The 26,152-nt window shown below is 49.6% G+C and overlaps 12 protein-coding genes across 12 annotated transcripts; 3 read left to right on the top strand and 9 right to left on the bottom strand.

Moving 5' to 3' along the window:
* Nucleotides 1-10: 10 nt before the first annotated feature.
* Nucleotides 11-371, bottom strand: NFIA_106120 (uncharacterized protein; the record flags this gene model as incomplete). Its single annotated transcript, XM_001267020.1, has 2 exons — nucleotides 11-29; nucleotides 181-371. The coding sequence occupies 2 exons, from the start codon at nucleotides 369-371 to the stop codon at nucleotides 11-13; spliced, it is 210 nt and encodes a 69-aa protein (XP_001267021.1).
* A 682-nt stretch (nucleotides 372-1,053) lies between these two features.
* On the bottom strand, nucleotides 1,054-1,926 carry NFIA_106110 (chitin deacetylase; the record flags this gene model as incomplete). The annotated part of the gene is made up of 3 exons (XM_001267019.1): nucleotides 1,054-1,115; nucleotides 1,171-1,535; nucleotides 1,589-1,926. 3 exons carry the CDS (start codon nucleotides 1,924-1,926, stop codon nucleotides 1,054-1,056), a joined length of 765 nt encoding a protein of 254 aa, XP_001267020.1.
* A 623-nt stretch (nucleotides 1,927-2,549) lies between these two features.
* On the bottom strand, nucleotides 2,550-4,012 carry NFIA_106100 (CCDC47 family protein; the record flags this gene model as incomplete). Its single annotated transcript, XM_001267018.1, has 3 exons — nucleotides 2,550-2,925; nucleotides 2,977-3,853; nucleotides 3,946-4,012. The coding sequence occupies 3 exons, from the start codon at nucleotides 4,010-4,012 to the stop codon at nucleotides 2,550-2,552; spliced, it is 1,320 nt and encodes a 439-aa protein (XP_001267019.1).
* Nucleotides 4,013-4,769: 757 nt separating this feature from the next.
* NFIA_106090 (MDM34 family protein) lies at nucleotides 4,770-6,542 on the bottom strand (the record flags this gene model as incomplete). The annotated part of the gene is made up of 2 exons (XM_001267017.1): nucleotides 4,770-6,153; nucleotides 6,208-6,542. The coding sequence occupies 2 exons, from the start codon at nucleotides 6,540-6,542 to the stop codon at nucleotides 4,770-4,772; spliced, it is 1,719 nt and encodes a 572-aa protein (XP_001267018.1).
* Nucleotides 6,543-8,833: 2,291 nt separating this feature from the next.
* NFIA_106080 (uncharacterized protein) lies at nucleotides 8,834-10,857 on the top strand (the record flags this gene model as incomplete). The annotated part of the gene is made up of 3 exons (XM_001267016.1): nucleotides 8,834-10,009; nucleotides 10,063-10,352; nucleotides 10,413-10,857. The coding sequence occupies 3 exons, from the start codon at nucleotides 8,834-8,836 to the stop codon at nucleotides 10,855-10,857; spliced, it is 1,911 nt and encodes a 636-aa protein (XP_001267017.1).
* A 425-nt stretch (nucleotides 10,858-11,282) lies between these two features.
* NFIA_106070 (cytochrome P450) lies at nucleotides 11,283-12,920 on the bottom strand (the record flags this gene model as incomplete). The annotated part of the gene is made up of 3 exons (XM_001267015.1): nucleotides 11,283-11,463; nucleotides 11,542-11,726; nucleotides 11,784-12,920. The coding sequence occupies 3 exons, from the start codon at nucleotides 12,918-12,920 to the stop codon at nucleotides 11,283-11,285; spliced, it is 1,503 nt and encodes a 500-aa protein (XP_001267016.1).
* Nucleotides 12,921-13,710: 790 nt separating this feature from the next.
* NFIA_106060 (nucleoside transmembrane transporter FUN26) lies at nucleotides 13,711-14,643 on the bottom strand (the record flags this gene model as incomplete). The annotated part of the gene is made up of 1 exon (XM_001267014.1): nucleotides 13,711-14,643. One exon carries the CDS (start codon nucleotides 14,641-14,643, stop codon nucleotides 13,711-13,713), a length of 933 nt encoding a protein of 310 aa, XP_001267015.1.
* A 1,093-nt stretch (nucleotides 14,644-15,736) lies between these two features.
* On the bottom strand, nucleotides 15,737-18,220 carry mdr2 (ATP-binding cassette permease mdr2; the record flags this gene model as incomplete). The annotated part of the gene is made up of 4 exons (XM_001267013.1): nucleotides 15,737-16,231; nucleotides 16,287-16,922; nucleotides 16,976-17,920; nucleotides 18,122-18,220. 4 exons carry the CDS (start codon nucleotides 18,218-18,220, stop codon nucleotides 15,737-15,739), a joined length of 2,175 nt encoding a protein of 724 aa, XP_001267014.1.
* Nucleotides 18,221-18,817: 597 nt separating this feature from the next.
* On the top strand, nucleotides 18,818-20,340 carry NFIA_106040 (Hsp90 co-chaperone CDC37; the record flags this gene model as incomplete). Its single annotated transcript, XM_001267012.1, has 2 exons — nucleotides 18,818-19,776; nucleotides 19,824-20,340. The coding sequence occupies 2 exons, from the start codon at nucleotides 18,818-18,820 to the stop codon at nucleotides 20,338-20,340; spliced, it is 1,476 nt and encodes a 491-aa protein (XP_001267013.1).
* Nucleotides 20,341-20,928: 588 nt separating this feature from the next.
* Nucleotides 20,929-21,881, bottom strand: NFIA_106030 (clathrin light chain CLC1; the record flags this gene model as incomplete). The annotated part of the gene is made up of 4 exons (XM_001267011.1): nucleotides 20,929-21,280; nucleotides 21,378-21,478; nucleotides 21,544-21,779; nucleotides 21,842-21,881. 4 exons carry the CDS (start codon nucleotides 21,879-21,881, stop codon nucleotides 20,929-20,931), a joined length of 729 nt encoding a protein of 242 aa, XP_001267012.1.
* A 458-nt stretch (nucleotides 21,882-22,339) lies between these two features.
* NFIA_106020 (uncharacterized protein) lies at nucleotides 22,340-23,803 on the top strand (the record flags this gene model as incomplete). The annotated part of the gene is made up of 5 exons (XM_001267010.1): nucleotides 22,340-22,437; nucleotides 22,498-22,589; nucleotides 22,640-22,698; nucleotides 22,747-22,888; nucleotides 22,944-23,803. 5 exons carry the CDS (start codon nucleotides 22,340-22,342, stop codon nucleotides 23,801-23,803), a joined length of 1,251 nt encoding a protein of 416 aa, XP_001267011.1.
* A 385-nt stretch (nucleotides 23,804-24,188) lies between these two features.
* Nucleotides 24,189-25,649, bottom strand: NFIA_106010 (t-SNARE syntaxin TLG2; the record flags this gene model as incomplete). Its single annotated transcript, XM_001267009.1, has 4 exons — nucleotides 24,189-24,230; nucleotides 24,625-24,965; nucleotides 25,024-25,556; nucleotides 25,627-25,649. The coding sequence occupies 4 exons, from the start codon at nucleotides 25,647-25,649 to the stop codon at nucleotides 24,189-24,191; spliced, it is 939 nt and encodes a 312-aa protein (XP_001267010.1).
* Between the last annotated feature and the right edge of the window lie 503 nt (nucleotides 25,650-26,152).

Below are 26,152 nucleotides of genomic sequence, written 5' to 3'. Positions count from 1 at the left end.
CAAACTGACCTCATCCTCGAGCCAGTACACTAGAGGCGATTAAAGAGATTTAGATTAGAGATTATATATACAATAGTACATATAGATATATACCCAGCATGAAGTCATCACTCATCACTGCACTGGCCACACTTGACGTCAAAACATCAGGAGGGCAATATGATTCATCTTTGTTGATACCCCTGTCCCGCCCACCTGGACGGAGGAAAGTTGTAGTCCTCGTACCCCTGCCCGGCATATCGACTCTGAGGAAAATCATACGTATCGTCCAGGTCTTGCTTGGCGGCTAGGACCCATCCCGCGTCTGATAATCGTTGGCGGAGTGCCTTGAGACTCAGTATTCGCTTGAGTTTGGCGCGGAGGTCGCCCATCGTGGGTTGTATGTATATAATTGGTTGCTGGAGGCGGCAGAGGCCGTAGAAGTATAGGATGGTGGGTGTTCGATGTGCGATGTCCAATATTCAGTGGAGCACGTAGAGGATGTTTCGAGTGGATGATCCTGTGGTCCCAGTGGACCTTTTATTTCTCAATGCAGAAATTCAAATTGAGACCTGGTATAATATTTGGGTAGAGGAGAATGGTTCTCTACTTCGCTGCTGGTGATGTGACGGCCCAAAAAGAGGTGACGTGAACGTGAAATCAGGATGTCTTGGACAACCATTTGACCAGCTTCGAGCATTCTTCATATTTATAACTCTCTAAACGGCTCGGACCGCGAGTCCAATAACCAAAATAAAATTACACAGTTCAAAATTTCTACTGAGTGGCGAGAAAATGTATCGAAAGGGATGAAATGCGAGGATTTTCCGAGTTTGAGCCGAAGATCGTTGTTGTATGCATACATTAACACCTAACTACTACCTAGTCCGTACAATAAGAGGAAACTTGGTAAAGTTACCGTTCGCGACAAATGGTCAAATCAGGCAGTCCAACACAGCAGAACAACTAGTTGCAGGCGAGAGCTCCAAATCAATCATTGATCCCTGAAGAGGGTATAAAACAAGGAACGGCAATCAAAGATACAAGCACAAACTAACTACAAGGACTCGTGACTCAACGAGATGTTCGGTACCAAAATGCCTCCGGATCCCCCAAGCAATCTCCAACTGTGACCGCTGTCGAACAGATTAGCATATGATAAGTGTAATCACATTATCAATAGATACATACTTTGCAATCCTCTCGCGCGGATCTCCTCAAGCATTGCCCTTGTCAACGTATATACGGTTTGCTCATGCACATCGTGGGACAGGATGATGCTTCCGCCGGCGTTCAACTCGGCTAGGAACTTCTCAAAACTCCGCGGGATCAAATCGGGATGGTCATTTTCATAGTCCTTCGTGTCGATACTCGCGCTGATGACATGGTACCCGAGGTCACCCATGGCCGACAACACAACCCCGTTGAAAGCGAGGAAAGGCGGCCTCATGTACGTCGGATAGAATCCTAGGACTTGCATAAAGGCATCTTCCAGTTGGGTCATCTGCGCGACAATGGCGGGATAGTCCAATGAGGTGAGATACGGATGGCCCCAGCTAAGTACAACTGTGAGCTCCTGCAATGGATGATTGAACCGGGGGATACGTACGTATGCGAGCCAATCTGATGGCCTTCTTCGAAAATACGCCGCACGACAGCCGCATCACCATGAAAGCTCCCTTTATTTTGGCCATTGAGGAAGAATGTCGATCGCGCACCGTATGCACTGAGGAGTTCCAGGAGATCGGGAGTGAAGACGAACGGTCCATCGTCGAAGGTCAAAGCGACCGTACCAGGAATGACGCATCTGTCCAAGATGGCTCCGAAGGGCACAGGGGAGTTTCGCTTTCCGATGGTCTCGTTCAGAGGAGATGCCCAGCTTTCGCGAACAAGGGTTGAGGCAGAGAGGAAAAGAACGGACATAGCCCAGAAGCGAGAGGAAACCATGATGACGACCGGCAGCTAAGCAAACGAGTAAGAATGAATAACGAGTGGGAAATATTGATAGTGTTTCAGTAAGTGGTATAGGTAAGAGTCTGGAGGTCTGGATAGGAACAATGAGAGGAAGAAGACAATCAGCATTGGACACAGTACACTCGGCGCAGAACATTTATAGCCTTCTGCCTGAGATGGAGAAGGGAAGACGAGGAAGGTGCAGTGCAGGATAAGGAAGGCGTGTCTGCCGCATCGTTGTGATGATAGCACTTGCAGTTTGAGTGGAAAGAATATGGGAAGGAGGCGATGAAAACTTCTAAGGATTGTAGAGACGCATGCTCTTTTCAAGGGTCTTGAGGGAGATGTTAGAGCATGCACTTTATGGACTAATACCTTCTTTTCGCACGGAAGATTACGATGGCATTAGAAGGCCAAGTGCATGATTCTCGTGAATGATCGAAAGTATATCTTTGTTAAGTCAGCATTCCATCAAGAAAGCTTTTCATCATCTTCCGAATCCCAGCTACATCGCGCACCCACACATGACAAATATAACTATGAATACATTGATATAAAGGTAAGGAGCACCGAAGAAAGACCGACGATTTCCAACATCGCAACAAATATAAGAGCGATCATGCTCTCTTGGTGTACTTCTTCATAGAACGTCTCTGGCCCTTTTGCGATTCACGCTCAAGGAACTTGCGCTGCTCTTCGGCAGTCATGCCACGGAGGAGTCGCTCTCGCTCCTCCTTCTTGATCTTCTCAGCTGCCAGCCTGCGCTCCTCTGCCTTTTCTTCCTCGTCAGCGCGGCGAAGCTTCTTGATTTCTTCTTCACGGACGTGCTTGATCTTGCGCATCACCTCCGGACGGAAATGAGCAGACGCAACAAGCTTGTCAGTAAAGCGAAGGAACTGATTGAACAGTGGCGTGGTGGCGGAGTAACCAGACGCAGACGAGGGGAGAGAGATGGAATAATGAATGCGCTTCCGGGGTGTAGTCTCCTCGATTCTGGAAGTAGTATTAGTCTCGGTGTTCCTTTTTAACCGAGGAATGACTCACTTCAAGGGCTTGTCGATGGGCTGGTCAGTGACAATGAAATATCTGAAAGAGTCTCCAGCCTTCTCGATAGCCTGGATCAACTCAGGAGTGAGAAGAGTATCGGTGATTTCGGCACTTTCTGTCATAACGGTAACCCAGGATGGTAGCTTGGCATTGTCCTTGGTAAAGGTCATCGACGCATCGTACCGATCCAGGCGGAACTTGCGCATGTGGTTCTTGTGCACAACAGCCCAGATGAAACCGTCATAGGCCGAGTTGTTCACCTTGAGGGACGAAGTATCGTTGGCGGGTACGGGAACAAGATCCTTCTCCCTGCCATCAAAGGTGTAGGCGACTGCCTCGAATGTCTCGGTAGGAGCCTGCCAGCTGTCGAAGAAAAAGCTGAGAGCATAATCGGACCAGTAAATAATGGGGTTGTACCGCTTGGGCAACTTGATAGACATGTCGACGAAGGCGACGTTCTGTCTGCCGGTGGCATAGGAGATGAACTCTTGCGCAGACTTCTCCTTCAGAATGGACTCCGGAGAGATCAGTTCCGCAGGAGCGGAATCGGCCTCACCGGTGGATTTGTGGACGCCATCGAATCCCACGACCGCGAACTCGCTCTGGAGAGCCGGCGCATGAGCCTGGGCCCATTCCCTGGCTCTCCGTCTATTCTTGCGCGTGCCCCAGAGGTGAAATACAACAATCAGAAGGATCAACGGCATGACCATTGCTTCCTGCATAAAGTCCTTCGGAGAGGTCCGCTCCCAAACTCGGTACCATTTTGTGTAGGGAACCGCGGTGGCACCCTGGGTGTCGAGGGCGGGGACCGACGACGACCCCGCTACTATGGACGCAGGGGACGGCTCGGGAGCCTTCACAAAGTCGGCGAAATCTATAAAAGCGACAAGAACAGGTCAGGGGAGCATGACAAAAGGGAAAAAGGAGCATACGATGCTTTCCCAGAACCGATGGGGCAGCACTCACCATCCTCGACTTTGGCTGGATCTGACGGCTGAGAGCCGCCAAACATATTCTTTAGCATGCCAGCCATGGTGGAAGGAAGACCAGATCAAACGGAACCTTATCGCAACGTGGCATAGGAGAGAGAGAGGGAGGAAGCGAAGAGGGAGGGAAAGGGTTGGGGTCGATTTGACGTTCGCGATCGGAGCTGCGCTAAGGTGGTTTAGTCTGTGGAGCCGGAGCCGAAGTCTGGGCAGTTCCCGTTGACATAACCCCGAGATCAGACTGACACCACTGGAGAGGGCACGAGCTTTCTCTAGGCATACGAAGACTTGGCATCAAGGGTGAAGATGGGATGTGCTCAACAGGTTTAGGATTTCAGTAGCAAATAAGGAATTATTGCCAGTAATATTGAAGCTTGAGTTAACACAATTTCGATTTCACCATCCCATCCTATGCCGAATACCAACGGCTAGTCGCTACCACGTTAGATAAAAAAGGAACAGAGAGAGATAGGAACGAGAGAAAGTGAGTGGGTGAGTGAGACAGCATGAGACAGATATACAGTTCGGACAAATGTGTGAGTGAAGGAGTGGTATCCTGCGCAAATACAACACCGCACAGAAGACAAAGAACGCCGAAACCTTTAGAAATACAGTTCATCATACAGAAAGTCTAGGACCCGCTTCGAAAGAGACACCAAGATGAATAAGATAGTCGGAATAACCAGCAATTAAAGGCATTGTCGTATCGGTCATTAAGTTTCCAGACTCGCTGGATTTTGAGGCACAGGGCCATGGAAGAAAGAAGAGAAGAACAAGGGACTTGAGGGTCCAGAATAATATGGATCAATGGCCATAGGCCGGCGGAGGAGACTCTTCTTGACTGTGGCGGTCCCAAAAGGGGCCGCATGCGTTGCTTGCCAAGAATTTCTCGTCTCGCATGCGACGAGCAATCTCTCCGGCGAGCCTTTCAACCAAGGCCTGGTCGACAACTCTGCCGGTAGGACTGTCATTGATAAACGGAAGAATCGTGGAGGGTAGTTGTCGCGACGACCCTGCGGACGAACCAGTGGCCTGTTTTTCTTTTTCAAGAACAGACGCACCATGGGCGCGCACAGCGGCTCGCGGAGTGGCGCTCAGGTCCTCGTCCTGAATGGCCTGTCCGACCGGATTGGACGATGGTTTAGATTCTGCGGTATCGCGGATCATCTCCGATGCAATCTCACGGCGGAGCGCGGGCCGAGAGATACTCATACCGTGTCGTTCGGGGATTGCAGGAAGGTGTAGATCACGATCCGGGGACAAGGGCGGCGTCACCGGATCATCGGTCTGCTCATCTAGGACTGGCATAGGGGCTGAGCAGATGGAGGGAGTGCTGGTCGACTCTGTAAACGCGCTCTCATCGCTCACGCTTGGCGCGTCATCAGTGGTCTTTGGGCGACGCAGATCCACAACGCGCTTCTTTCGCTTTCGAGCATGAGCCTTCGAATGACGGCCAGCCCCTAGACTCAAGCCATATCCGCTAAAGGTGTGGGAAGGTGTCGAAGACCGACTCTGGTTCGAAACCATGCTGGCCGAATCTGGGAAGGACGACATACTGCCAACCTGGGACTGTGTTCTGGAAAGGACGGGACTGAAGGGTGACGTCACGCCTCCGGAGGCATCGGTCTGATCTGAAGGCGAGGTCCATGCGCGGTAAACCACCTCCCTAATGGAAGGGGTGAAGAGTGATAATGTCCGTTGAGAGTCCGTAAGGGCAGCCAAACGCAAAAGGTTTTTCTGAGAAAACAGTGAATGGGTTTCAACAGACGAATCCAAGGAAAGCGATTCGATTTCTGACTCGTTCAGAGCGTTTCCTAGAGCGTCGACGGGATCTTGTGGTGGGCTGGCCAGAGGGTCTTGACCAGGTCCTTCACCATTTGCGCTTTCCGTTTGAGTCTGCAATTCCTCTCCAGCTCGGTACTCGGGGACCCACAATCGGAGTGACAATCGATGTATGATAGCAGGCAACTCATCCATAAAGAGGATGCGAAGCTGCGCTTCAATTTCCTTTTGCAAGAAATCGCGCACAAACGGGATAGAGTCGAAAGTTGAAGAAACCTTGAGTGATTCGAGCGGATCGTTTCGGAAAACCACAGTGATTCCTTTTTGTTTCGAGAAGACCAAGATGACAAAGCCGGATAATTTGAAATCGGAAAGAGTAATTTGGAGAGGTATTGTCAGAGGAGTACTGGGGAAAGGGTCAGCTCGTGCAGAGGCGACAGCAAAAATCTACGCCACTTACGCTGCAGCAAGAGGTCGGGGCGTTGCAAAGGATGGTCGTGTGAGGAGATATGTATTCAGCGGATTCGCTTGGACTCGCGTTTTAAGAGTCAGAAATGCGTCTCCCGAATAGGACATCTTGAAGATGCCTCGAAACCGGTCCTCCGCCAGGTCTCCAATCTCCAAGATCTCCAGCTCCGGGGGGATGGAACCAAGGTTGAGTTCCGTTACGATAATATCGTCGACGATGATGGGCGGTTTCGGCGACTTATTGAGCGCAGCCGTTAATAAATCTTGCGCACGAGTGTAGAAACTCGCGTCCGCCATAAGCGGCGACCAGTTGAAGTTGAACGCCATAGCAAAGCATTGAGTGAAGATGGAAGGGTTAGCTGACGGAACCCACGGCGCGCTAAGAAAAAAATTATGTCGGTCCGTGAAGGACGAATAAGGCGTACAGGGGGGATATGAGAAAGTGATAAAGAGGATGAAACAGGAAAGAAGAGATGGATAGAAGATGGGATGTGAGGAGGAGTTGATGCGATGAAAGAGCCTTGAGGCTATGGTTTAATGCGAAAGGTAGAAGAAAGAGGAGTGAAAAAAGATGGTTGAAGCGAGGATTCCCGAGGTCGCAAGGGCTCTCGGCGGTACAGTGGGTAAAGTACCCAGATGGCAAGTTGACTCGCGTGATCCACGCGACACCTGACGATGAGGTTCGACTCAATCAATGATCTTGAGGTCGTGGTTTTAGTTTTTACACTTAGCCCATGTCAATGATCACTGAAAAGCTATAGAACTACAAACAAGGCAGATGGGGTTGTTATTGTTTTTGGCACTATACTCAGTGGTTGTATTATCCATATTCGTCTTACAATCCTCAAGGGGGCGGGAAGAAAAAAAGCGAAAATAGGAGAACGAAAACAAAAAATACGTCACTCTCAGTCAGCTTCTACGAGGCTCCTCATGCAAGTTGCCTCCATTATTACCTACATAGTTAGTAATATTATTCCCTTAGCAATAATGATATGCACAATTATGGAGTCTCTCAGGCAAACTAAATTAATTAGAGATCTCGCAGCAAGTAATAATGAAAGAATAATAGCAAGATGACTCCATTTATCCCCAGCACCCCCATCAAACCCACTGTCTTCTATTCCGGCCTACCCCGAGTTTTCCGTAGACATTGTTCAGAAGATTCTGTGTTTTCCATCCTCTGGCTAGACTACCTTAGACTAGGTACACTAGCAGTTATGCACCGTCTCCGTTCGACCGTCATTCAATGACAATCTTAATAATACTCTCCCGCACCCGCGCATTCTTGATTCAACTAATCCAAGGTATTTTTCCGTATTGTCAGCACTCAGCAGAGATCTGTGTCATATTCAATGACTAGTCTCATTTCAGACGGGTTCTGGAACGTCTGGCAGGCAGCCAACGGGCCATAACCAGTTGCAATAGTGCAGATCTTAAGACCACCACTCCCCTTGCATTGATTTTAGCTAACAAGCCGTCCTAAGTTATCCCGTCATTAAACCTTCATCACGATGGTTGTTTTGGAAGGTTTCGTATGTGACAGGAGTGACAGAAAACATCAATGCAATCATGCCGTCGGACAGTTATGTTTCGGCTAAGAGCTTAAGATCATCGGGCGCCAGATTCCTTTCCCACTGCTCTCGGGTCTCGTTTTCCCAAAAAGGAATCTGCAGGGAAACTGCTTGGGCAGCAAGCCGTACTCCCAATGTTTCTCGCGACCTCGCTGAATGAACTTGGTGTCTGTGTGAGAGTGATAAGCGAATGCTGGTGATGACTTCACTCATCAGACTACAGCGTCGAGCTGCCCGTGGTATGCTTTCATCATGGCTATGCCCATGTTTGAGCACCATCTCATGTGCTTTTCTTGCACGATCTGACTGGCACCCTCCGTCCGTACTTCCACTAAGGCGCGGTCTCATACCATACATGGCCCTGCATAGTTCTGCGATGTGAACATGAGGTCCAAAACTCATTTATTTGGCATGCGTATGTCCTTGCGCAAGCTACTTAATCTGATCCCACAGATCGCATACTCGGCAATGAAGGACTGAGGCTCTCTTCTTCTGTTCAATCACTGAACTATCAGACAATGGCCATACCACCTTAGGGATGCACGTATCATGTATCTATCCAGATGGCTAGGTAGCAGGCTATATGGTCCTAGTGAGTTAGTCCAATTTATCTCGACGTTTTACTTAACGATATATCTTCCATCCTTATGGAGTAGGTCTGCGATAATGAGAAACGGCCCTCGAGGTAATAGTGGGAATGCGTCTACTCGCAGCTATCATCCGACTTGGAAGGCCCTAAATCTAAGTCTGCAAGCCTTTATTTTAATAGAAATGTCTCTCGAATAAGTTCCTGTCACAGAAGGGATGAATCATGAACCAACAATGAAACCCCCATGTATATACATTGAGTCACGTGAGATTACCGAATGTCAGGGGTTCACCGGGCAACTCTGTCACTAGTCCGTTTTGGGCAATACATCAATAGCCCTGACGTCCAGATTGTCCTCTTATGAATACCAGAATCAACAGCAAGATAAATCCAATTAATGGCCGGAACCCTGAAAGTCCAACATACATACAATAAACCGACACTAATCCCACATCACGATGCTGGTACCGCTCTCACCAACGACTGCAACCTACCCAACATCATGGGATTCGAAACCTACCTCGAAAGCACGCGGTGCCCAAAGAAGAGTCTACGGAAAACGGAGAGTTGATGCGCCGCGAGCGGTCTTTGAACAGGGCAGCCCAATAAAGACGCTGGAAAAGGCAACAGAAGAATCTGTTCGGGATGCCGTGGATTGCATACAAGCGAAGTTGGCTGAAGTCACGTTGAACGAATCTCCTGCAGACTCGGGGAACGAGGAGGAACCTGCACAATCCTTGCATGAAGAGAACGAAGTAGAACATACACCCACACCAACACTGGAGGCTCTGGAGCCAGAGACCGCCCGTACTCCATCGCCAGTGAACGATACACCGAAATCAGAGAAACGCTATGAGAGAATGGTAGAGGTCAGAATAACTCCGAGGAAGCTAGAGACAGAGCCTACGAGCGACAGGAAACATGAGTGCGTTACAGACAGCAAAGCTAGGAAGACGGGTCAGAAGAAGCCCGCACAACATCTATCCTCAGGCCGCGTCCCTGACGAAAAAGTCAACGCATATGTCCGCGCTGTGCTTGACGAGGCTGTATCGCCGATTGCCGCTCAGGGTGTCCAGAAATTCGGCTCGTGGGCTGCTCGAGCTGGCAATGCGCTTGAGGTTGTCAAACTGGCCGAAGGGTCGTACGGAGAAGTATACAAGCTGCGATTGAGAGAGGAAGTTTGCATGAAAGAGATGTCCAAGTCGAAGCTGGCGCGCTTAAGGGCCTACGGAGATGGGGTATTCAAAGTCGTACCGTTACGAGCGCAGAGCGGCCCCGGTTCGAAAAAATTTACTAGCATTGAGGAAATCGTCTCCGAGGTCAAAATGCTCAAATACTTGGACCCAATTCCAGGATTTGCTCGTTTTCGAGAAATCCACGTCGTTCAGGGTCGATTTCCGGACTCATTCCAAGCTGCGTGGGACCATTATAAGAAGACAAAAGACGATTGCATGAATCCCAACCCCTCAAGTAAACGGGCATATCCCGATACACAGCTGTGGGCGATAGTGGAGATGGATGACGCCGGCTGTGAATTGGAGAAATTCTCCTGGTCTTCGATCTTTCAAATTTATGACATATTCTGGGGCGTTGCAATGGCCCTCGCCCGAGCGGAAGAATATGCACTGTTCGAGGTAAGTACTAGCACAGTATCTACGGAAATAGCCAGTGGCTTACCACGTTGAAGCACCGAGATCTTCACCTCGGCAATGTGTGTATCAAGACAACTCGTTCGGACGGCTCTATGGCGCCTCCATCCGATATCGAATTAATGCGTCAATCATGGACTAGCGGCTTCGGCCTGAGCACATTGGAAACCACGATCATTGACTACTCTCTCTCACGCGCGGAGCTGCGAGCCAGTGAGGATTCCGACCAATTTGTGGACATTGCTTCATCAGATCTCGATAAGAAGCAAATTTTCGATGCCATCGGCCGAGACGAGGACGAGATTCTGTTGAGAGACACGTATAGACAGTAAGACCGAGCCTTATGTAACATATAATACGGCAATCATGAGATTAACTTGATATTTAGTATGCGCGCGGAGGTATACACGGGAAATCCGGTCGATACTGAAAAGACTCCCGATATTCCAGGGATCTGGGCGGAATATGCGCCTCGAACGAATCTCATTTGGCTTTTGTTCATCCTAAAAAACCTTCTCAAGAATCGCAAGAGCGAGCCCTCTAAACCGGCCGCAACAAGACCACCCTTGGCCCCATGCTCACCCAATAAAAATATCGAAACGAAGCAGGCGAAGAAATCGGGCGAGAAAGCTAAGAAGCCACTTCTTGGGCAAATACAAGTTACGGAAGCAGATAAAAGAGTTGCTGACTTAAAGAAGTCGCTCGAGGACAGACTCAAGTCAGTTCTAGACCTGCTAGATCTCGAGCATGGCCATAAAGACATGTGCTGTGCTGCGGATCTGGTAGCTTACGCCATTGACTCGCAGTGGCTAAGCGAGGACGACTTTTTCTGAACCTCATCATTGATACACCTGCATTTGAAAGGCGTCATTGTTTTATTTTGGTGTTAGTTGCATTACTAGCATACGGGTCATCGCAATGGTAGCATCTTGACCGGACTTTTGTATTATTATAATTTTTTTCTGAAGTCAGCCTGCTCTCATCCGCACAGCCAGCGCCAATTTTGAGCGTTCTACATTTTTTCGCCATGTTCATCTTGGAGTCGAGGAAATCTTTCTTTTTACTATTTTGGTTGCAATTCAAGGAACTAGCACTATTTCATTCTTCCATGCCATGAATCTCGTTCTTTCACGATGGGACAATCCCAGCTATGGACCAAGTACACAGCTGAATATGGGTGAGGAAACCTAAGGAACGCCCATTGTACAAGGGGAGGAAACCGACTCGCGAGGCTACGGTATGTGAACGCAACACTGAGCTATACCATGCTGTCTTCTTCATACCGGCCATCGGCGCGAGAGATCATCACCTTCAGCGGAGGCCTACTCCACAAGTTGTACGATTCCTGATCTGTCCAATTCTCGCTTTCAGGGCATAGTTCCATGTCTAAATGCCAGAAGACCTTGGCAAGGATGAGCCGCATTTCCGCATTGGCTAGGCTGGAACGAATTAGTTATCGACGAATTGGGACAGTCCATTGAAGGTTTGGAATCGAGCTTCAGACCAGGGTCACTTACTGTTGGCCAAGACAATTGCGAGGTCCGTATGAGAAGGGCTGAAAGGCTTCTTTCTTGTCCATAGTGAAGCATCTATTTGTTTCTTCCTCAGGACTCGCGAGCCAACGTTCAGGAACGAAGGAATCCGGGTTGTGGAAGTTGGCGCTTGAGTGGAAGGTTGACCAGAGAGACATCGAGACCGATGTCTACTTCAAAGTCAGGAAAAGAGAATCAAAGAGAGTTCAACAGAGGCCCGGACTCACCCCAGCAGGGACGTATTCTCCATTTATCATCGCTCCCTCCTCGGGAACAAGCCGCGGTAACATTGCAGGAATTGGAGGATAGATCCTCAGGCTTTCCTCCAGGACGGCATTGAGGTAAGAAAGCGTGGCAATAGACGATAACCGAATCTCCGATGGATGCTGAAATCTGCTACGGATTTCAGTCACCAGTCGCCGGTAGATATGCGGGTTCTTCAGAAGATGGAAGGTACACCCGGACAGCAATGCAGCTGTGGTCTCACTGCCGGCCAGAACTAAAGTCGCAGCGTTAGCGTCGATTTCTTGCCGCGACATGCGGTTCTCGTCGTCTTTATGCCTGAGAATATACGAGATGAAATCTGGGCGGTTTGTCTGTCTGTGCAACCGACGGCTGACTTTCTCCACGGTCAACTGGAAACTTGCCTCTCGTCGCTGGTGCAGGTAACTCGGAACCAGCAGTTTCGTCAAGGGGCTCAGGATGGGGAAGAACCAAAGAACCTTGAGGTAGACGCTGAGCTTGACTGCGTCGAGCATGATGGATACCCACCAGTGATACTTACTATCTTTCAGGCAGTGAAACGGCTCGCCAAAGGCGAGGTCACCAATGAGATCAAACGTGGTGTAGTTGTACCACCTGGCGATATCGACGACCTCCGAGTGCGAATGATCGAGATTCTCGCGCAGCTTTTGGACGAGAAGATCGGCATAGAAGTGCAGTAGCGGTTCCTGCTCCCGTAAGGCTCTGTCCGAGAATGCATGGGCGAGGAGCCGCCGCATGCGAATATGATCAGACTCTGCCGCTGTGATTATTGCGTTCACGCCATTAGGTGTCGGGACATAGAGGGAAGGATCCTTTCGAAATGTTCTTTGGCCCTTTTTCGTTCTGTGTCCGTATATCTCCTTCCAGGCCTGTGGAGTGCGGTAGACGAGTGCATTGGGACCAATGCGGACCACGTCGCCATATCTGTCATGAAGATCTTTGACTTTTGAGTGCACTCTCCCACGAATCTCCCAAACAAGAAGAGCAATCGGAGATATAGCAGCAATTTTGGGTCCTGGATATCGGCTCAAAGGATGAAAGTATATAGCATAGATCGAATGGCCGATTAGGTAGATAGAGCCCTGTTGTCTGGTCAGCATCCGACGGTGATAGTCTGCGGTTTGTGATTGTTTCTCCACGAACCAGAAGAATGCTCCAGCTCAGCATTGCCGAGAGCATTAGCCTATCGAAGACATCGTGAATCCACGGAGCCATTTCAAGTCAAATATTGAATTTTACTTGTAGTAGACCTTGATATGCGGCGATGCTACTTATCAAGATTAGAGAATGAGGACTGCGGAATGTGAAGTATACAGCGAAGAGTATGTTGTTCGTGAGATCATCGATTATCAACGCTGGCCTGAGAGTAATTCAGATTCGATGATAAGATCACGGCGCACTCAAGTACAGAAGGAGGCCAAGGGCCAGGTAGACGATCAGCCATTGGTGTCTATTCGTGGACTGATCGTTCGCTGTCCCTCACTTCTACCTTACCTGCAGCTGGAGTGTCGAGCCCATCAAGCCCGAATTTCATCATATCTAGAACGACGGGCAACAATGCACTATCTTCAAACAGGATAACCAATCGACACTTGAAGGTGGACTGCGAAAAGAGCGCGGACGCTGAAGGTAGCCTTGATAGGAAAATGTGTGGACAGGAGAGAAGCGAGGGCGCTGGTCACAAAGTACGGGGCGCAGTGAGACGTTGCTACCGAGAAATACAGAACAAAGGAGACGAGTCAGGATGCTCATTCATGTCCTTGTGCTCAAGGTGGAATGGCGAGTGATCTTATTGGACAATGTAACAAATCTAGCATTAAATGGTCATGATCAGTGAATATTATAGGTCAAGCCTATACCGTCTATATGCTCTTGCCTCCTAGAGGACATTCATATGTTGGCGACAAGGAAGCTCATGAGACTTCCTGCAGCCAAGCCACCCACAAGGACCATGCTCATGAACCCACCAGCGGCCTCTCGTTCATCCACAGAAACCCATTGACCAGCTCCCATCATACAGCTGCTGCCAAGGTATCCATTGGAAACCCCGAACAAAAGCTGCACGACGAAGAGATAAAAGAAATCACTCTGTACAATGGCCCCTCTCCCTCCAATGTTACAAAGCAGGTAAAGTGGGATGAACCCAAGGCGGGTCACGGAAATGACGAAAAGGACCCAAGGACGATGGGCTAATGAAAGACTGGGGATGATGACTGACATTCTCCCAATTAGATCACCGGCATTCCAAAAGAGAAAAGCCACTGGAATGAAGACTTCTCGAGAGAATAACCGGGAACGATTGGGATTCTGATGTACGGACTCAATTTCTGCGGTGAAGACTGCGTACACCATAGTAATGGCAAAGCAAAGGAATAGAGCCGATGCAAGAAACCGTAGCTTCTTGAACAAAACCCAGAGACTCACCGTCTTATGAGCATAACCAGAGGAGATTGAGTCGTGTTGTTCCTCTGGCAACTGTAGGGATGTACCCGACCGTCGTCTGACAAGGGAAAGGAAGGCGACCAGCGAAATAGCAGCAATGGCGGTGGCTGTAATGAAATACATAAATGCGGACTTTGATGAAGCCTGAGGCATGTTTTGTCCCTTTCTCTCCGGCACTGCCAAAGCAGAGATAATTTGCACCACACACGGAAGCACGCCAGCTACTCCCTGTCCTGCCATAATGGCTTGTGTATATTCTTCTCTCCCGAACCCAGACACGTAGGCAAAGACGCCATTCTGATTGATGCCGGTTGCTAAGCTTGCCCCAAATACCATGAACATCAGAAAGCTGAAGTAGGCTTTAACATCGACATATTTCATAAAGACTGTCGAAAGCGCCAACAGCGAGAAGACGACAATATTTATAAGTAGAGAAAGCGTTACTCGTCTCGGGTATGAGGCCCCTTTCTGCAGTTTGGCGAGAATGAATGCGGACCCCAGGTTAGTGATGGTTGACACTGTCAGAATCGAGGGTTGGAAATGGGTTGCTGTCCAGTTGTCCGACCGAAAACGGAGATAGAAATACGGTGCTGCAGCAAGAAACATGTTCCTAATCCAAGTACGGCAGAGTCAGAAAGCTTTCAGGTGAAGTCGGTAGGCCATGGGTCAGATGGGAAGGGAGGTAACACGGGTATGAGGAACGTACCATGCCCACAACATTGACACCCCCAGAATAAAGAATACAGCATATTCATATCTGGAGAAAGGCAATTCATGCTGCGGTCGAGGGGAGTTTGAACCATGATCGTCATCATCAACCCCCGTAGGGTGCTCTATCGGCTCGTATGCCTGTGGGCGAGTGATCAACCGCCGAATGCGATCCATTGCTGGTTCATATGGTTCGTTCAGTCCTTTTCGACAATGGGAATTGGATAAATCAAAAGGAAGCAATCAAGCCATGGTTAACATTTGATGGCTTTCACGAACCACATCCCACCATGAACCCAAGGTGCTTAACAGTGATAGTCAAAGGTGCTGTTAGGAGGAATAGTGCCAAGACTTGTGACCTGCGATGTCATGTGTTGTTGCCTTATTTTCGGTTGCATATAGATAGCCTATGAAATACTCCAGAGAGGAGACTCGACGATCACCGATTTCAATTCTACGGTTTGAGAGTGCTGCAGATGGATGCGACTCGTGAGCGCGCTGGTTGTGCCTATAGTTTTATTTTTCTCGCTACATGTCCGGTTATGAGGTCTTCCCAAGACCTATCTCATCAATAACGCTTGCCGCCAGCTTTGACACTATTGACCGTCTAAGAAGAAATTTATAGACAAAAATAAAGGGGATATTCTATAGATCAAGATGCCAAACTCGCGAAGAGGGGAGTTAACGTAAGAAAACAAAAAGAAATAAGCGGACATGTAAGGGAGTCTATGTGAGCGCCTCCGGCCCCGATAATCCATCTAAAGCACTAATCACTTTTTCGCGACTCAGAGGGGATGTTGGTATCCTCGGATATCTCTGTCACGTCCTCACTCTGCATGTCCCAAGCGGTTTCCTGCGCCACCGGGTTGGCAGGAGTGTTGGCGGGCTGGTCCGTCACCTCACCGCCGCTCATCTGCCACTCCATCAATTTGGTGAAGGCGCCATCAGGACGAGCACTGAGCTCCTCATAACTGCCCTGTTCGGCTACCCTTCCGTCGGGGCCAAGGACAATAATCGTATCGGATCTCTTAATGGTAGAGAGTCGATGAGCGATGCTGATGGTAGTATTGTTGCCACGAAGGAGCGCGGTAAGAGCACTGTTCACAAGGGTTTCGGACTCTGCATCGAGAGCAGAAGTTGCTTCATCGAGTATGAGAATATCAGGATCCTTGATCAGAGCCCGGGCAATCGCAATGCGCTGCTTCTGGCCACCAGAAAGCTGAGCGCCCCGGGGTCCCACCTGGGTGTCAAGGCCATCCGGCTGGACAACACAGTCAGCTGCATATTTAAACCAGAATGGAGGTCGAGTAACTTACAAAGTCACTTATGAACTGGCAGTTCGCCTTGCGCGCAGCTGCAACGATCTCTGACCGTTTGGCCTGAGGTTTACCATACGCAATGTTCTCCGCTATGGTCCCCGAAAAGAGGACAGGCTCTTGGGAGACGATACCAATCTTTCGTCGAAGAGATTTGGCGTTCATATGGGTGATGTCTTTGCCACCGATGAGAACTCTTCCTTCGGTAGGAGAGTAGAAACGGAGCAAGATGGAAGCGATTGTTGATTTCCCACCTCCTGAGGGCCCAACGATAGCAACATTGGTCCCTTGGGGAATTTCGAAATTGAGATCCTTAAAGATGGGAACAGCAGGCCGAGTCGGGTAACTAAAAGTCACGTTTTCGAAGCGAATGGGTCCTCGCGCCGAAACGACCTTCTCGCCCTTGGTTGGAGATATGGTTGGCTGACGATCCTGTAATTCGAACAGTCGACTAGCTGCCCCGACACCTTTCATCAGTTCAGAGTAAAAGCTCGAAAGACCGAACATGCTTGACCCTGCGTACGCCGTGTACATCAGAAATGAAGTTAATTCTCCAATGGTTATGGCACCAGATTGGACCATGCCTCCTCCGACGTAAAGCAATGCCAGGATGGTCATGTTGCCAGCAAACCCGGTCTAGACAAAGTTAGATCTATGATAAGCGGTAGGGTTGGGTGACAGTTGCGTACGGAGCTAAAGAATGTGGCACTTATCAAGGATTCTTTTTTGCCAAGTTCAAAAATCTTTCGCACTTGATTGTTATACCGGCGAACCTCGAGAACCTCGCCAGCAAAGGACTGGCTAGTCTTGACGTTGCCCAGACGCTCCTCCGCAATCTTGGTCAAGGTTCCAAGATTCCTCTGGATTTGACGACTCAGGTTTCGAATCGCTCGTCCATAGAAAAACGCCCCAAGGCCGATAGGAGGGAGAAGGAGAGCCAGTATACTGGAGAGCTTGAGACTGACGTAGGCCATTAAGCCGAACCCTGCTGCACCGCTAACTGCAGCGCGCAGTCCATCAGACAGGTTCTGTGTAATACTCTTGCCGACAATAATGGTATCAGAGCTAAGACGAGAAATCAAGTCACCGACCCGATTCGCATCGAAGAACTCTGCATCTTGCACAAACGTCTGGCGGAAGAGTTTCGAGCGAAGTCTGGCAACAATACGCTCACCAACGATACGCAGGATGATAATGCGACCATAGTTCGCCGCAGCGCCCAGAGTGAGAATTCCAGCCAACGCACCATAGAACATGGGAAGGCTCAGACCGAAGAGCTCATTACCACCTTCTGTAGTCGCTTTTGTCGCCGTGTCCATGATCTTTCCAATCGAAAATGGAATGGACATTGTAATACCAGATGATACCAGCAAGAAAAGGAAGGCGAAGGCGAGTTTCTTCGCTTCCGGTCGAGCAATCAGTAAGAGCCTCCATATTTCCCTGAACCCGGCCTTCTTTCCAGCAGCACCATCTTTGGCGAGCTTCGCGCTGAGGTTGACCTGTGCTGCCTGAGCGGCTCTCTCCGATAGCTCAAAACCTTTCTCGATGTCCTCATGCTCCTGATCCTGGTGTATCTCTGACCTCACTCCCTGACCGCCTGTCGACTTGACGTTCGGCTTTGCCTCCAATGATCGCTGGGAGGTAGAAAACAGCCTGACTGTACTCACAAGTCGCGGTTGAACGGTTGAAAAACCTTTACTATAGACATTGGCGTATAACGAGGACGCGATTGCGGATTGACACGGACGCGGGTTGCAACTGTTGCTTATTGACCCGGAACAACCCGAAAACTGTCGGACGAGACCATTGCGAGCGCTGTGTGTCGAAGAAATTACGCAGGCATTGGGATATAGCTCTGCAAAGAGTCCTCGTCGAGGAACTCGCTTCGTGCTCAACCCAGGAGCCCAGCAGGGAAGCGATCTAATCCCGCGCATCTGGAAATTTGGAGAGAAGATGCGGAATTGGACGGGGATTCAGAATGATGTCACGGAAGAGAAGCTGGATGCCATATCTCGTCATGGGAACACTAATGTCGCGCTGATCATGACACTGTCGAGCTCAATTGCTGCTCGAGGAATGGATAGGTGCTTACAACGCTGATGCGACGTAAAATGCGAGCGTCAGCTGAAGTCGGAACTATGCTTGTTCGGTCGGTCGGACAGGCATCGGAGTCGGCAGAGCGGCTTCCCCAAAACGCCAGATTCTGCCATCTCGAACCGCCTTCCACGGAGGTTCGGCCGCAATCGAAGCTGATCGAGAGCTTTCGATGCATGTGACTTAAATATATAACGAGGTTTACATTTGTTTTGAAGCTACTAATTCTCTTGCTGGCCTTGGTTGAATAGCTTGAGTCAATCAAACCTTATGATCTCTAGCAGGTTTTTTTTTTGAATCGCACATCTTGTGAACATAATTGCCCCTTTACCATTCATCGTCTATTACTGTTATAATACTTTGTTTCTACCCCGCCGCACCCCTCATAACATACCAGCAACAGCTTTTCGTTAAGCGTATTACTACCAACCGCCGCGATGGTCTTGGACTACAGCAAATGGGATGCTCTTGAACTGTCCGATGATTCGGACATCGAGGTTCACCCTAATGTCGACAAGCGCTCCTTCATTAGAGCAAAGCAGGCTCAGATCCATCAGCAACGACACCAGCGCCGTATGGAGATTGAGACTCTAAAGTACGAGCGAATTATCAATGATGGTCTTCTCTCACGTATAGATAAGCTCCTCGCATTGCTTCGCGAGCATGAAGGATCTTCACGGGATCCTGAGGAGCTGGTCTTTCAAGCCGTTATGGAATCGGCAAGCAACCCCGCTGAAGACCAGGCACCTGTCCCACCAGAGGGCGTTCATACACACGAAAAGGAGCAGCCGAAGTACTCTCAGATGCTAAGTTCTTTAGTTGATCAAGTTAAGAAGGAGATCGGCGAGTCGAGTCCCGATAACCGATACCAGGCATATATCAAGGGTGTAGAAGGTCACCAGGACAAAGTTCAGGGGTTACAGAAAGAATTGCTGGCTCGCCTTGCGCAGCTGGAGAAGGAAGAGTCCAGCAAGATTACCAGCGATATGCTGCATACTGGATTCGACACATCCTACGTATCAAAATCAAAGGATAAGGGCAAGGCACCGGCTACGGCGAAATCAGAATCTGTGGAACTTCTAAATCCACGTGCAGTACAAGATGATGCACCGAAAGCTGATGATAATGAGCAAGTCGACCCGGACGACGTCAAAGCGAGCGATCTGGCCAAGAAGTTTGCTCGCATCAACCGTAATGACTATAGGGCATTGCTTCAATTTATCTCGAACCACCCGGAGATTGTCGCAGAGAAAGAGACGGATGGTCTTCTGGTCGAAGCTTTCAACAGCCAGATGGAAGGAAAGGAGGAGTATGCTCGTCAGTGCGTACACCAGGGGCTGTTGTTGCAATATTGCCGGTCTCTAGGTCGAGACGGGATCTCACTTTTCTTCAAGCGGTAAGTTCAATTTGATCATTAAATGTGTGGAACTGTTGCTAAGATAGTCTGGTCAACAGTATCACGACTAAAGACCATCAAGCGGCGACACTTTTCCGCAACGACGTGAACGAAACCTACAACAAAATCAAGACCCGTGCGGCGGAGCTCGCCAAAGACAGCTCGGCTGCCAATGATCCTGCTGGAGTAGAGCAGATTCAATTGCATGCTGTCGATCCTAACACCAAGATCACTATCAATATCCCACCCGCAGACAGCAATGACCCGGCGGAGATTGAAGCTCGCAAGATCTTCGAATCTTTCTCGGAAGATATGCAGAAGGCATTGGCCTCGGAGTCTCTTGATGAAGTCAACAAAGTACTTGGTAAAATGCCCGTCAACGAGGCCGAAGAAGTTGTGGAGAAGCTCGGGGCTGGCGGCTTGCTAAGCCTTGAGGAAGGCATCGTTGACGCGACCACAGAAGAAGGCAGGAAGAAGCTTGAGGAAATTGAAGCTGAGGGCAGAAAGGAAAAGCACGTTGAAGAGATTGGTGAACCTGGCGGAGATGTTACCGAGTTGGATTGACGCAACTGGCGAATGTGTTAGTTACTCTTTGAGCCGAGTGAGTTCATTCATCCATTCTGCTCAATGTATTGCAGACAGTATCCAGAGTTGTTTTCTCCGGCTTTGAAGGATTTTAATCAAGACCATGTAACAAGTGCCACTTGTCGGCAATCTACTGCATGCTACCCTAGTTTTAACCCTGGGCGAATTGAGCAAATTCTCTAGGGTGAAGCCGTACGGAAGGCGACCATAGGAGCAGGTAATTCATACGTACATTTAACGAAGATGATAAAGAGGAGGAAAAATACCAAGGTTTAAATACACGGGTGCCAGAAGGATATGCCAGTAGTAAAGGAATCAAAAGCTGTAGCTGAAGCGAATACGCAACCATGACCATCAAAAGTAGGAAACCTCGCGCTCACTCATTGCGGATCAAAATGATAAAACGGAAGGCATCCTTGATCAAACGCGAGCAGTGCTGTTCGTGAGCAAGATGCGACAACGATATGAAACAGTGTGTATTGTCATTAGATAATTTATTTCTTTCAGTCTCTCGATGACCCGTCGTCCTCCGTCTTGCTTGTCATGTCAACGACCAGCGTCCAACCTCTAGATCCCACTGGCACCTGGGGCATTCTGATCCTTCTTCAGATCCAGTAGCAACTCACGGAAACGCTCCTTGCCTGATCCACTGGCACCACCCTTTGCGCCCTTTCCTGAGATGTCGACAAGCTTCGCGATGCGCTCCCAGCTGGTGCCACCGGCAGAGGTGTCTTCTCTGTTGGCAAGGAATTGTTCGGCATCAGCGCGGGTTTGAGCTCGGAGCTTGTCTGTCTTGTTGTTGTAAGATACGTAGAAATCGTCGATGTCCTCTCGAGCCTTCTTGATAGTCGCCTCCTTCTTCTCGTTCGAAAGTTCTGCGCGGCGGGCGATTTCTGCGTCTCGTCTCTCACGCCATTCCCTTTTACAATCCGTATCGTCAGCGTGCGGATCCTCGCAGGCGGGCGAGAATAGAAGGAGTGGGGTATCGACAAAAAAGGACAAGCTATGAGACATACCTGACGGGCTCTGGCTCTTCCTCTGGCTCTTTGTAAGAAGGATAGCCAGTTGGCGGGAAGGGTGCGCCTGTTCCGGTAATTGTACCGCCAGGAGCAACTTGCTGTTAAGGAGAAGGGCGTCAGTGCTCCGTGAACGACCTCAACGCTAGGGCGAGCAAAATAATACCTCATTCTGTGTCTCAATAGCAGGAAACGAAGACTCAAATCCCGAGATTTCCTCAGGGGCTGCTTCGCCAACTACGGCTCCTTCCGCACCACCCAGTAAATCATCACCGATATCTGTAGCAACGTGGTCTTGAGCAGTAGCAAATTGTTCGGCATCATCTCCAAGAATAGCGCGCTCCCGAGCAAGGAAGTCGTTTTCATCCGATGCGCCGTTAGTTTCGACAACGTCAGTCTGGCCTGGGTGAATCCAGATTAGCATCATCAATCAGGTACTAGCGGGATTGTTGCGGGCAACCAACCCGCAGAAAAGTCCTCCAGTGAGGGGAAACGGTCCGCCATTTTTGAGTAGTAATTGAGGTGTTAGAGTCCCAGGACTGGCCTGCAAGTGCTGTAGATCAATGTGGATGAAGGAAATGAGATTAAGGTTGAATGCGATGCTCCAGCTGGCGCTTTGAGGAGGTGTGTATGAGTGTTGATGGAGCCCGGGGATTCTGCCGCGGAGGGCGGTCAGGAAGCTTCCGTAGTTGGTCTGGAGCTTCGATGAGCTTCACTTTATGAACACAGTCACCTTCACTCTACTTTCATATCATATCTTCGATGATCTGTTCTCGCTTGAAACTGCTTATGCCGTTTGTGTTTCTCAATTGACCCGACGCCAGCATTTATTAATTTGTCAATATAACTTGCTGCTAAGCTCCTCAAATCTGGAGTAATACCACTAAAGCATCCAATTCAGCTGCTTTCAATTAATCACCACATCGCCTTCTAGACGCGTTCAGTCGAGGCTTTCTTTCAGCATGGCGTACACTGATGATGCTGTCAAAGCCAAGCTCTCAGCGCTAAATGAGACGCAGGAAGGTATCGTCACGGTTGCCCAATGGGTTATGTTTCACAGGTAATTGAGCCACAGTAGTGAGCCTCTTAGAGGAGATGCTAATTACTCCTCCACATTCAGACGACATGCAGAACGAACGGCGCAACTTTGGCTACAGAAACTTCGCGATTCGCCTGCGCCCAAACGGCTGAACCTTATCTACCTTGCTAACGGTACAAATCTTGCAAATCGGGCCAATGCTCTTGAACTAATGAGTGGTTAGAGGTTGCACAACAATCAAAAGCCAGACGGAAGGATGATTTCCTCATTGCTTTCTCTCCGGTTGGTACTCCTTTGCGTGGCGTAAGAATGGAGGTTAATTCAATGTAGATCATTGCCGACGCCATGGCAACTGCATACAAAGGTGCTTCAAACGACATCCAGCAGAAGCTCCGACGAGTTGTTGAGGTGTGGAGGCAACGGTCAATTTTTGAGATACCTATTCAGGAAGCTGTAGAGGCTCGCGTGGATGGTAAGCTTTTCTCTTGATATTCGGCCTAACTGTCAGTTGGCTTATCGAACTATAGAGATTGATAAGTCACGGTCGACTGGTAAAAAGCCATTGTTGGGCGGATCCCTTTTCTCGAGCCCGTCTGGGTCGGTTCCATCCGAACTCCAGCCGCTGGTGCCTTTGCAAGCAGCTTTGTCTAAAGCGACAATGGCCTCCGGTGCGTCTGCTACTGCAGCAAATGGAGAGTACGACAAAATGAATGATCCCGCCGTACCCCTACCAACTCCTCCAGTGCACGCTGCACGTCTAAGCCAACTACTGAAAGCGCTTGCAAATGCTGAAAGTTCTGTGTCCGAGGTCATCAAATCGCGCTTGGCACTTATCGATGGTCTTGAGAAGCTTCTTGAGACCAATCGTGCAGCCTTATCAAAAGAGCAGTCCGTTCTCTCGCAGCTGACTGAAAGGAAGGCGGAGACTGAAGCGAAGAAGCGGGACGTGGAAGATAGCATCATGAGAGGACTTTCTATCGACAATCCACCCGTGCCTCAGCCTAGCGACGCGGGCGCTGAAGCACCAGCCGTGGCTCGTCCGGAGGTCGAGGCTTTGACTCCCCCGCCAGTGGAAGCAATCACCCCTGTTGGGTCCCCAACGCAAGCCCCCCAGGAGAAAATCCCAGAGTCGGTGGAGGAGGCTCAGGTCGATGGTTTTTCGCTTCCAGGCATCGGACAGCCTACCAATAATGTGCCATCTGACACGGAACTACCAGGTCTGTCGAATCTTTCCAGCATGTTTCAGCAGGGCAGCCCCAACGGAGTCAACTCGAAGAAGCGTAAGGTTACCCATGGAGAGGAGGACTATGCGCAATTCGCTAGCGGCGACCTGGACGCTGATGTCGCCGAGTTACTGAATCAGGAGGGCTATCCGCAGGAGAAGTAGCATCCTTGAAAGCATCTAAGCTGCCGGTCCTATTTTTTCTCGTCCGGGCATTCTGCTTTATACTTCTGCTTTGATCCATATTCCCCAACATAGCTTCGTCACAGTGTGATATTACTTCTGGTGGGCTTGGTCTATTCAATCTCCGTCTGCATGTGACCGATATCGAGCTGGAGTTATTTGCCAGTTTTATTGCAATGGGACCTTTCTTTTGTGACTTCCAATTTGGACTCTGGCGGCGTCGCTGTCCCAGGAAATGAGCACCGTATGTAGGCTCTGTTCCGATAGGCAATGGTTCAATGACAGGCATTACGAAGTATCTCGCTTCCTGCTCTATTTAAGATGTCACTGTAAATGCAAGGTACAGAGAGCGATGGGCCTAGATGAATTACAAAACTAGACTTAATCCGATCACCGCTTCCTGAAGGCGCTATAGATGGTGATATTATGCATTATACTGTTCATAACCGTATCTGTCAAGTATGACTACCCATTTATACCCGGCTCGAACAACTTGTCCTCTGAAGACTGAATCGGAAACGGACGCCTCTTTCGGCGATAGACAGATGTGGATGTTCGAGGGAAAAGACTCGGTGGCTGCTCAGCTGCTGGCTGTTCGACGGGCGGGGGAGGGGACGGTGTAGGAGCTGGTGAGCTATGCCTTTTTGGTTTGACTATTAGCAGGATGATCATCCCTGCAACTAGGATGATAAGTAGAAGGAGGATTTTGCGTTTTGTCGTTCGCCGTTGATAGTTGGTCGCCTTTAAGCAGAATTTGTCAGTCCTTTGGCAGCCCCTCAATCTCTCATGAGCGATGGACATACCACTTTCAGCTCCTTCTCGGCTGCCTTGACCTCAGTACCCATCCGTTCGATATTATAGTCTATCCGGTCCAGCATGGTTCCCTGATCGATGACCATCGCTTGTAGTTCGCGAAATATGTCCGACAACTCAATGATGCTCTTCGCGATGTCGTTGATCTCCCGCTCACGTTGCTCAATGGCTTCGTCATGTTGACCGGTCAGTCGCTGTGACGTTTGCATGAGAGTCGATTGAGAAAATGACTTGTCCGCGTCGGACTCCATTAATGAAGGATCCATGTAGGGATTCTGTGGCGTCGGGGCGCGGTCAAAAGGCGCCGCAGCACCCTCCAGTCCTCGTAATTCTGTTAAATCGCAGGTTACAATATTTTCCCAATGGCCATGAAGGGTAACAGTGCATACTCTTCAAATAGGTGCTCTGCTTCTTCCTGAACCGAGCACTAGCCTCTTGTACCCTAGAAGCCAAGGATATCTGGATATTCTTCGCCATAGTCTCGTCCCCGGCACTCACTCCGCCCTGTTGCTTGGCCTCGCGCACCATCACTTCGATTCTCTGAACCGCCTTCTGACACTCATGGAATCCGCGAGTTATATCCTGCGTGAGTCGTTCGATCATTCGCTCGTCCTGCTTCCTTACATCCTCGTCGCCGAATCCAGGTAGCAGATGCTTCTGGTGTAGCTTGTCCAGCTGTGCCGACTTTTGCGCAATGTCTGCGAGCAACTCGGTCACTTCGTCTTGGACGTCGACCCACCGCGGGGGCAGGAGATCCATCTCAATGATCGCATCGCCATCATCTTCTAAGCCGCCGGAGTCAGATATGAGTCTGCGACTCTCTTCGGATTGTGAGGGTGTGTCGGTGAAGCCATTGGACGGCCCGATATAACGTGGCTTCTTGGCTGGGTGGTGCGCGAACGATTGACGGTAGGAGATATATCTGAGAAGAACAGGAGTATTGTCAGCTTTTCATGCCATCTTAGTCCTAAGGGCTGTAGATAGAGGAGTACAGGTTCGTGCGGTCCCGCCACATTGCGGCAGGTAATCTGGGCTATGAGCGATTCCTATGGTAGTCTTTGGCGGAGAGCGGCCTAGCTTGTCCGGATCATCGTCGGTCAAATATGAAGTTCTGTGATGTAGTATTATATGACGGCGGAAAGAAGAGGCTGGGCTAAGAGCAATGATGCGGTCGGAATAGGGTATACTGTGAAAAGGGAAGGTACTTGAAGCTTATAACTCGTCGCAAACACAAAGATATCGCCGACATCCGCAGCTCCATCACCAACAATGGCCCACGTGAAGGGGCAGTCCGTATGACGCCATGCCGCTTCAGGGAAAGCCCTTCTGGGATTTCCCGTAACGGACCTGTAATCTGGCCTCTCCCCAGATCCATCAAATAGGTGCCTGGTAAATAAGGTATAATTTCACATATCTGGGATTGTACAGAAAAGAAAATTTGGTGGACGCTGAGGATATTCTGCCTTGGATGTCTACAGCGTGGTCAATACAGCGACATGGGTGGAGGTACTAGTATCA

The sequence above is a fragment of the Aspergillus fischeri genome, genomic scaffold (genome assembly GCF_000149645.3).
Source record: "Aspergillus fischeri NRRL 181 1099437636245 genomic scaffold, whole genome shotgun sequence".
Classification (NCBI taxonomy): Eukaryota; Fungi; Ascomycota; class Eurotiomycetes; order Eurotiales; family Aspergillaceae; genus Aspergillus; species Aspergillus fischeri.
This window is presented reverse-complemented; position numbering and strand designations above follow the sequence as displayed.